Raw genomic sequence first — 10,335 nt, 5'->3', positions numbered from 1 at the left:
AGGGGCATGGGAGGTGAGGCATGAAACCTAGTCATACACACATACATCGTTGGGTGAAACATGGAAAGAGGGATAGAAGGAGGGGGTCAGGGGAGACGGAGACGAGGGAGGAAAGGGGAGACGGAGACGAGGGAGGAAAGGGGAGACGGAGACGAGGGAGGAAAGGGGAGACAGAGAGGAGGGAGGAAAGGGGAGACAGAGAGGAGGGAGGAAAGGGGAGACGGAGACGAGGGAGGAAAGGGGAGACGGAGACGAGTGAGGAAAGGGGAGACAGAGAGGAGGGAGGAAAGGAGAGAGAGAGGAGGGAGGAAAGGAGAGACAGAGAGGAGGGAGGAAAGGGGAGACGGAGACGAGGGAGGAAAGGGGAGACGGAGACGAGGGAGGAAAGGGGAGACAGAGAGGAGGGAGGAAAGGGGAGACAGAGAGGAGGGAGGAAAGGGGAGACAGAGAGGAGGGAGGAAAGGGGAGACGGAGACGAGGGAGGAAAGGGGAGACAGAGAGGAGGGAGGAAAGGAGAGAGAGAGGAGGGAGGAAAGGGGAGACAGAGAGGAGGGAGGAAAGGGGAGACAGAGAGGAGGGAGGAAAGGGGAGACAGAGAGGAGGGAGGAAAGGGGAGACAGAGAGGAGGGAGGAAAGGGGAGACAGAGAGGAGGGAGGAAAGGGGAGACAGAAAGGAGGGAGGAAAGGAGAGAGAGAGGAGGGAGGAAAGGAGAGAGAGAGGAGGGAGGAAAGGGGAGACAGAGAGGAGGGAGGAAAGGGGAGACAGAGAGGAGGGAGGAAAGGGGAGACAGAGAGGAGGGAGGAAAGGAGACAGAGAGGAGGGAGGAAAGGAGAGAGAGAGGAGGGAGGAAAGGGGAGACAGAGAGGAGGGAGGAAAGGGGAGACAGAGAGGAGGGAGGAAAGGGGAGACAGAGAGGAGGGAGGAAAGTGGAGACAGAGAGGAGGGAGGAAAGGAGAGAGAGAGAGGAGGGAGGAAAGGAGACAGAGAGGAGGGAGGAAAGGGGAGACAGAGAGGAGGGAGGAAAGGGGAGACAGAAAGGAGGGAGGAAAGGGGGAGACAGAGAGGAGGGAGGAAAGGGAGACAGAGAGGAGGGAGGAAAGGGGAGACAGAGAGAAGGGAGGAAAGGGGAGACAGAGAGGAGGGAGGAAAGGAGAGACAGAGAGGAGGGAGGAAAGGAGAGACAGAGAGGAGGGAGGAAAGGAGAGACAGAGAGGAAAGGGGAGCCAGAGAGGAGGGAGGAAAGGGGAGACAGAGAGGAGGGAGGAAAGGAGAGACAGAGAGGAAAGGGGAGACAGAGAGGAGGGAGGAAAGGAGAGACAGAGAGGAAAGGGGAGACAGGGAGGAGGGAGGAAAGGGGAGACAGAGAGGAGGGAGGAAAGGGGAGACAGAGAGGAGGGAGGAAAGGGGAGAAAGAGGAGGGAGGAAAGGGGAGACAAAGAGGAGGGAGGAAAGGGGAGAAAGAGGAGGGAGGAAAGGGGAGACAGAGAGGAGGGAGGAAGCGATACAAAGAGAGGGGGAGAAGGATGAGATATTTAGACTGGACCCTCACACTCAGACACGGAGGGGGGAAGGGAGGGAGGGAGGGATGGGAGGGAGGGAGGGAGGGTGTGTAAATAGACTAGAGGAGACAGAGTGAAACATGTCCATAGTAGACTAGAGGGGAATAGAGATGAAAGAAAATATGGAGGTCACAGAGATTTACGATGAGAAGTTGGAACATAATCTAGACCTGTTCCCCTGGCCTCCTCCTCTGCTGTCTCTACCAGGCGGGATGCGTTTGTGTGTCCTATACTATCCTATAACCTTCCTCAATTAACTTCCTGCCAATAGTAATTTACGATGAGAAGTTGGAACATAATCTAGACCTGTTCCCCTGGCCTCCTCCTCTGCTGTCTCTACCAGGCGGGATGCGTTTGTGTGTCCTATACTATCCTATAACCTTCCTCAATTAACTTCCTGCCAATAGTAGGAGTTGACAGATTATATTCCCCTCTAACCTGTCACTACCTCTATTCTGCCACTAGGAGGTGCTGACGGTGGGGGAGGAGAGTCTATCGTCCCCATGCTACCTCCAGCTAGAGGAGTCGAACTGCCACGTGGTGATGGAGCAGTTGGGGACCTACGGTCTAGTGGGCCAGTCCTGCCCTCCCCAGCCCGCCTGTAAGAGGCTACAGCTGGCCCTGTTCGCCCCCAGAGCCCCCTGTCTCTCCCTGGACTACATCCTGAGGATTTACTGCACACAGGACACGCCACACGCCCTGAGGGTAGGGAGGGACACGCCACACGCCCTGAGGGGAGGGAAGGACACGCCACACGCCCTGAGGGGAGGGAGGGGAGGGACACACCACACGCCCTGAGGGTAGGGAGGGACACGCCACACGCCCTGAGGGTAGGGAAGGACACGCCACACGCCCTGAGGGGAGGGAGGGACACGCCACATGCCCTGAGGGGAGGGAGGGGAGGGACACACTACACGCCCTGAGGGTAGGGAGGGGAGGGACACGCCACACGCCCTGAGGGTAGGGAGGGGAGGGACACGCCACACGCCCTGAGGGTAGGGAGGGACACGCCACACGCCCTGAGGGTAAGGGAGGGACACGCCACACGCCCTGAGGGTAGGGAGGGACACGCCACACGCCCTGAGGGGAGGGAAGGACACGCCACACGCCCTGAGGGGAGGGAGGGGAGGGACACACCACACGCCCTGAGGGTAGGGAGGGACACGCCACACGCCCTGAGGGTAGGGAAGGACACGCCACACGCCCTGAGGGGAGGGAGGGACACGCCACATGCCCTGAGGGGAGGGAGGGGAGGGACACACTACACGCCCTGAGGGTAGGGAGGGGAGGGACACGCCACACGCCCTGAGGGTAGGGAGGAGGGACACGCCACACGCCCTGAGGGTAGGGAGGACACGCCACACGCCCTGAGGGTAAGGGAGGGACACGCCACACGCCCTGAGGGTAGGGAGGGACACGCCACACGCCCTGAGGGTAGGGAGGGGAGGGACACGTCACACGCCCTGAGGGTAGGGAGGGACACGCCACACGCCCTGAGGGGAGGGGAGGGACACGCCACACGCTCTGAGGGGAGGGAGGGGAGGGACACGCCACACGCCCTGAGGGTAGGGAGGGACACGCCACACGCCCTGAGGGTAGGGAGGGACACGCCACACGCCCTGAGGGTAGGGAGGGAGGGACAGACCACACGCCCTGAGGGGAGGGAGGGGAGGGACACGCCACACGCCCTGAGGTTAGGGAGGGAGGGACACACCACACGCCCTGAGGGGAGGGAGGGGAGGGACACGCCACACGCCCTGAGGGTAGGGAGGGAGGATGTCTATCTGTCTGTCTGTTTCTATGTCTGGCTGGTTCTCTGGCTGGCTGGTTCTCTGACTGGTTCTGGTACAGGGAGTACCAGTACAGAGTCAATGTGCATCAATGTGCAGTGGTATGAGGTATTTGAGGTAGATATGTACATGAAGGCAGGGTAAAGTGACTAGACCTTCTTGTACATATCCATGTCCTGTTCTATGCAAGCGGTAACTATAGCCTTTAGCCCAGCGCGGATATGTCCATGTCCTGTTCTATGCAAGCGGTAACTATAGCCTTTAGCCCAGCGTGGATATGTCCATGTCCTGTTCTATGCAAGCGGTAACTATAGCCTTTAGCCCAGCGTGGAAATGTCCATGTCCTGTTCCATGCAAGCAGTAACTATAGCCTTTAGCCCAGCGTGGATATGTCCATGTCCTGTTCTATGCAAGCGGTAACTATAGCCTTTAGCCCAGCGTGGATATGTACATGAAGGCAGGGTAAAGTGACTAGACCTTCTTGTACATATCCATGTCCTGTTCCATGCAAGCGGTAACTATAGCCTTTAGCCCAGCGTGGATATGTACATGAAGGCAGGGTAAAGTGACTAGACCTTCTTGTACATATCCATATCCTGTTCCATGCAAGCGGTAACTATAGCCTTTAGCCCAGCGCGGATATGTCCATGTCCTGTTCTATGCAAGCGGTAACTATAGCCTTTAGTCCAGCGTGGATATGTACATGAAGGCAGGGTAAAGTGACTAGACCTTCTTGTACATATCCATGTCCTGTTCCATGCAAGCAGTAACTATAGCCTTTAGCCCAGCGTGGATATGTCCATGTCCTGTTCTATGCAAGCGGTAACTATAGCCTTTAGCCCAGCGCGGATATGTACATGTCCTGTTCCATGCAAGCGGTAACTATAGCCTTTAGCCCAGCGCGGATATGTCCATGTCCTGTTCTATGCAAGCGGTAACTATAACCTTTAGCCCAGCGCGGATATGTCCATGTCCTGTTCTATGCAAGCGGTAACTATAGCCTTTAGCCCAGCGTGGATATGTCCATGTCCTGTTCCATGCAAGCGGTAACTATAGCCTTTAGCCCAGCGTGGATATGTCCATGTCCTGTTCTATGCAAGCGGTAACTATAGCCTTTAGCCCAGCGTGGATATGTCCATGTCCTGTTCCATGCAAGCGGTAACTATAGCCTTTAGCCCAGCGTGGATATGTCCATGTCCTGTTCTATGCAAGCGGTAACTATAGCCTTTAGCCCAGCGTGGATATGTCCATGTCCTGTTCTATGCAAGCGGTAACTATAGCCTTTAGCCCAGCGTGGATATGTCCATGTCCTGTTCCATGCAAGCGGTAACTATAGCCTTTAGCCCAGCGCGGATATGTACATGAAGGCAGGGTAAACTGACTAGACCTTCTTGTACATATCCATGTCCTGTTCCATGCAAGCGGTAACTATAGCCTTTAGCCCAGCGTGGATATGTCCATGTCCTGTTCTATGCAAGCGGTAACTATAGCCTTTAGCCCAGCGAGGATATGTACATGTCCTGTTCCATGCAAGCGGTAACTATAGCCTTTAGCCCAGCGCGGATATGTCCATGTCCTGTTCTATGCAAGCGGTAACTATAGCCTTTAGCCCAGCGTGGATATGTCCATGTCCTGTTCTATGCAAGCGGTAACTATAGCCTTTAGCCCAGCGTGGATATGTCCATGTCCTGTTCCATGCAAGCGGTAACTATAGCCTTTAGCCCAGCGTGGATATGTCCATGTCCTGTTCTATGCAAGCGGTAACTATAGCCTTTAGCCCAGCGTGGATATGTCCATGTCCTGTTCCATGCAAGCGGTAACTATAGCCTTTAGCCCAGCGTGGATATGTCCATGTCCTGTTCTATGCAAGCGGTAACTATAGCCTTTAGCCCAGCGTGGATATCTACATGAAGGCAGGGTAAAGTGACTAGACCTTCTTGTACATATCCATGTCCTGTCCCATGCAAGCGGTAACTATAGCCTTTAGCCCAGCGTGGATATGTACATGAAGGCAGAGTAAAGTGACTAGACCTTCTTGTACATATCCATGTCCTGTTCCATGCAAGCGGTAACTATAGCCTTTAGCCCAGCGTGGATATGTACATGAAGGCAGGGTAAAGTGACTAGACCTTCTTGTACATATCCATGTCCTGTTCCATGCAAGCGGTAACTATAGCCTTTAGCCCAGCGTGGATATGTCTATGTCCTGTTCTATGCAAGCGGTAACTATAGCCTTTAGCCCAGTGTGGATATGTCCATGTCCTGTTCTATGCAAGCGGTAACTATAGCCTTTAGCCTAGCGCGGATATGTACATGTCCTGTTCCATGCAAGCGGTAACTATAGCCTTTAGCCCAGCGCGGATATGTCCATGTCCTGTTCTATGCAAGCGGTAACTATAGCCTTTAGCCCAGTGTGGATATGTCCATGTCCTGTTCCATGCAAGCGGTAACTATAGCCTTTAGCCCAGCGTGGATATGTCCATGTCCTGTTCTATGCAAGCGGTAACTATTGCCTTTAGCCCAGCGTGGATATGTCCATGTCCTGTTCTATGCAAGCGGTAACTATAGCCTTTAGCCCAGCGTGGATATGTCCATGTCCTGTTCCATGCAAGCGGTAACTATAGCCTTTAGCCCAGCGTGGATATGTCCATGTCCTGTTCCATGCAAGCGGTAACTATAGCCTTTAGCCCAGCGCGGATATGTACATGAAGGCAGGGTAAAGTGACTAGACCTTCTTGTACATATCCATGTCCTGTTCTATGCAAGCGGTAACTATAGCCTTTAGCCCAGCGTGGATATGTCCATGTCCTGTTCTATGCAAGCGGTAACTATAGCCTTTAGCCCAGCGTGGATATGTACATGAAGGCAGGGTAAAGTGACTAGACCTTCTTGTACATATCCATGTCCTGTTCCATGCAAGCGGTAACTATAGCCTTTAGCCCAGCGTGGATATGTACATGAAGGCAGGTTAAAGTGACTAGACCTTCTTGTACATATCCATGTCCTGTTCCATGCAAGCGGTAACTATAGCCTTTAGCCCAGCGTGGATATGTCCATGTCCTGTTCCATGCAAGCGGTAACTATAGCCTTTAGCCCAGCGTGGATATGTCCATGTCCTGTTCTATGCAAGCGGTAACTATAGCCTTTAGCCCAGCGTGGATATGTCCATGTCCTGTTCCATGCAAGCGGTAACTATAGCCTTTAGCCCAGCGGATATGTACATGAAGGCAGGGTAAACTGACTAGATCTTCTTGTACATATCCATGTCCTGTTCCATGCAAGCGGTAACTATAGCCTTTAGCCCAGCGTGGATATGTACATGAAGGCAGGGTAAAGTGACTAAACCTTCTTGTACATATCCATGTCCTGTTCTATGCAAGCGGTAACTATAGCCTTTAGCCCAGCGTGGATATGTACATGAAGGCAGGGTAAAGTGACTAGACCTTCTTGTACATATCCATGTCCTGTTCCATGCAAGCGGTAACTATAGCCTTTAGCCCAGCGCGGATATGTACATGTCCTGTTCTATGCAAGCGGTAACTATAGCCTTTAGCCAAGCGTGGATATGTCCATGTCCTGTTCTATGCAAGCGGTAACTATAGCCTTTAGCCCAGTGCGGATATGTCCATGTCCTGTTCTATGCAAGCGTAACTATAGCCTTTAGCCTACGGATATGTACATGTCCTGTTCCATGCAAGCGGTAACTATAGCCTTTAGCCCAGCGCGGATATGTCCATGTCCTGTTCTATGCAAGCGGTAACTATAGCCTTTAGCCCAGTGTGGATATGTCCATGTCCTGTTCCATGCAAGCGGTAACTATAGCCTTTAGCCCAGCGTGGATATGTCCATGTCCTGTTCTATGCAAGCGGTAACTATAGCCTTTAGCCCAGCGTGGATATGTCCATGTCCTGTTCCATGCAAGCGGTAACTATAGCCTTTAGCCCAGCGTGGATATGTCCATGTCCTGTTCCATGCAAGCGGTAACTATAGCCTTTAGCCCAGCGCGGATATGTACATGAAGGCAGGGTAAAGTGACTAGACCTTCTTGTACATATCCATGTCCTGTTCTATGCAAGCGGGCCTTTAGCCCAGCGTGGATATGTCCATGTCCTGTTCTATGCAAGCGGTAACTATAGCCTTTAGCCCAGCGTGGATATGTACATGAAGGCAGGGTAAAGTGACTAGACCTTCTTGTACATATCCATGTCCTGTTCCATGCAAGCGGTAACTATAGCCTTTAGCCCAGCGTGGATATGTACATGAAGGCAGGTTAAAGTGACTAGACCTTCTTGTACATATCCATGTCCTGTTCCATGCAAGCGGTAACTATAGCCTTTAGCCCAGCGTGGATATGTCCATGTCCTGTTCCATGCAAGCGGTAACTATAGCCTTTAGCCCAGCGTGGATATGTCCATGTCCTGTTCTATGCAAGCGGTAACTATAGCCTTTAGCCCAGCGTGGATATGTCCATGTCCTGTTCCATGCAAGCGGTAACTATAGCCTTTAGCCCAGCGCGGATATGTACATGAAGGCAGGGTAAACTGACTAGATCTTCTTGTACATATCCATGTCCTGTTCCATGCAAGCGGTAACTATAGCCTTTAGCCCAGCGTGGATATGTACATGAAGGCAGGGTAAAGTGACTAAACCTTCTTGTACATATCCATGTCCTGTTCTATGCAAGCGGTAACTATAGCCTTTAGCCCAGCGTGGATATGTACATGAAGGCAGGGTAAAGTGACTAGACCTTCTTGTACATATCCATGTCCTGTTCCATGCAAGCGGTAACTATAGCCTTTAGCCCAGCGCGGATATGTACATGTCCTGTTCTATGCAAGCGGTAACTATAGCCTTTAGCCAAGCGTGGATATGTCCATGTCCTGTTCTATGCAAGCGGTAACTATAGCCTTTAGCCCAGTGCGGATATGTCCATGTCCTGTTCTATGCAAGCGGTAACTATAGCCTTTAGCCAAGCGTGGATATGTCCATGTCCTGTTCTATGCAAGCGGTAACTATAGCCTTTAGCCCAGCGTGGAAATGTCCATGTCCTGTTCCATGCAAGCAGTAACTATAGCCTTTAGCCCAGCGTGGATATGTCCATGTCCTGTTCTATGCAAGCGGTAACTATAGCCTTTAGCCCAGCGTGGAAATGTCCATGTCCTGTTCCATGCAAGCAGTAACTATAGCCTTTAGCCCAGCGTGGATATGTCCATGTCCTGTTCTATGCAAGCGGTAACTATAGCCTTTAGCCCAGCGGATATGTACATGAAGGCAGGGTAAAGTGACTAGACCTTCTTGTACATATCCATGTCCTGTTCCATGCAAGCGGTAACTATAGCCTTTAGCCCAGCGTGGATATGTACATGAAGGCAGGGTAAAGTGACTAGACCTTCTTGTACATATCCATGTCCTGTTCCATGCAAGCGGTAACTATAGCCTTTAGCCCAGCGTGGATATGTCTATGTCCTGTTCTATGCAAGCGGTAACTATAGCCTTTAGCCCAGTGTGGATATGTCCATGTCCTGTTCTATGCAAGCGGTAACTATAGCCTTTAGCCCAGCGCGGATATGTACATGTCCTGTTCCATGCAAGCGGTAACTATAGCCTTTAGCCCAGCGCGGATATGTACATGAAGGCAGGGTAAACTGACTAGATCTTCTTGTACATATCCATGTCCTGTTCCATGCAAGCGGTAACTATAGCCTTTAGCCCAGCGTGGATATGTACATGAAGGCAGGGTAAAGTGACTAAACCTTCTTGTACATATCCATGTCCTGTTCTATGCAAGCGGTAACTATAGCCTTTAGCCCAGCGTGGATATGTACATGAAGGCAGGGTAAAGTGACTAGACCTTCTTGTACATATCCATGTCCTGTTCCATGCAAGCGGTAACTATAGCCTTTAGCCCAGCGCGGATATGTACATGTCCTGTTCTATGCAAGCGGTAACTATAGCCTTTAGCCAAGCGTGGATATGTCCATGTCCTGTTCTATGCAAGCGGTAACTATAGCCTTTAGCCCAGTGCGGATATGTCCATGTCCTGTTCTATGCAAGCGGTAACTATAGCCTTTAGCCAAGCGTGGATATGTCCATGTCCTGTTCTATGCAAGCGGTAACTATAGCCTTTAGCCCAGCGTGGAAATGTCCATGTCCTGTTCCATGCAAGCAGTAACTATAGCCTTTAGCCCAGCGTGGATATGTCCATGTCCTGTTCTATGCAAGCGGTAACTATAGCCTTTAGCCCAGCGTGGAAATGTCCATGTCCTGTTCCATGCAAGCAGTAACTATAGCCTTTAGCCCAGCGTGGATATGTCCATGTCCTGTTCTATGCAAGCGGTAACTATAGCCTTTAGCCCAGCGGATATGTACATGAAGGCAGGGTAAAGTGACTAGACCTTCTTGTACATATCCATGTCCTGTTCCATGCAAGCGGTAACTATAGCCTTTAGCCCAGCGTGGATATGTACATGAAGGCAGGGTAAAGTGACTAGACCTTCTTGTACATATCCATGTCCTGTTCCATGCAAGCGGTAACTATAGCCTTTAGCCCAGCGTGGATATGTCTATGTCCTGTTCTATGCAAGCGGTAACTATAGCCTTTAGCCCAGTGTGGATATGTCCATGTCCTGTTCTATGCAAGCGGTAACTATAGCCTTTAGCCCAGCGCGGATATGTACATGTCCTGTTCCATGCAAGCGGTAACTATAGCCTTTAGCCCAGCGCGGATATGTACATGAAGGCAGGGTAAACTGACTAGATCTTCTTGTACATATCCATGTCCTGTTCCATGCAAGCGGTAACTATAGCCTTTAGCCCAGCGTGGATATGTACATGAAGGCAGGGTAAAGTGACTAAACCTTCTTGTACATATCCATGTCCTGTTCTATGCAAGCGGTAACTATAGCCTTTAGCCCAGCGTGGATATGTACATGAAGGCAGGGTAAAGTGACTAGACCTTCTTGTACATATCCATGTCCTGTTCCAT

At 51.6% G+C, this 10,335-nt stretch overlaps 1 protein-coding gene across 1 annotated transcript in view; it reads left to right on the top strand.

Moving 5' to 3' along the window:
* LOC135561189 (netrin receptor UNC5B-b-like) overlaps positions 1-10,335 on the top strand; it is a 164,136-nt gene that overhangs the window by 136,845 nt on the left and 16,956 nt on the right. The window contains exons 13-14 of the mRNA XM_065002335.1: positions 1-13; positions 2,026-2,265. The exon at positions 1-13 is cut by the window's left edge and continues 162 nt beyond it. Of these exons, the coding sequence (XP_064858407.1) occupies positions 1-13; positions 2,026-2,265 (253 nt within the window). The remainder of the gene's footprint in view (positions 14-2,025; positions 2,266-10,335) is intronic.

Source organism: Oncorhynchus nerka, linkage group LG16 (assembly GCF_034236695.1).
Source record: "Oncorhynchus nerka isolate Pitt River linkage group LG16, Oner_Uvic_2.0, whole genome shotgun sequence".
NCBI classification, from domain to species: Eukaryota; Metazoa; Chordata; class Actinopteri; order Salmoniformes; family Salmonidae; genus Oncorhynchus; species Oncorhynchus nerka.
Note: the sequence above shows the minus strand (reverse complement) of the source record. Positions and strands in the feature narration are given on the sequence as shown.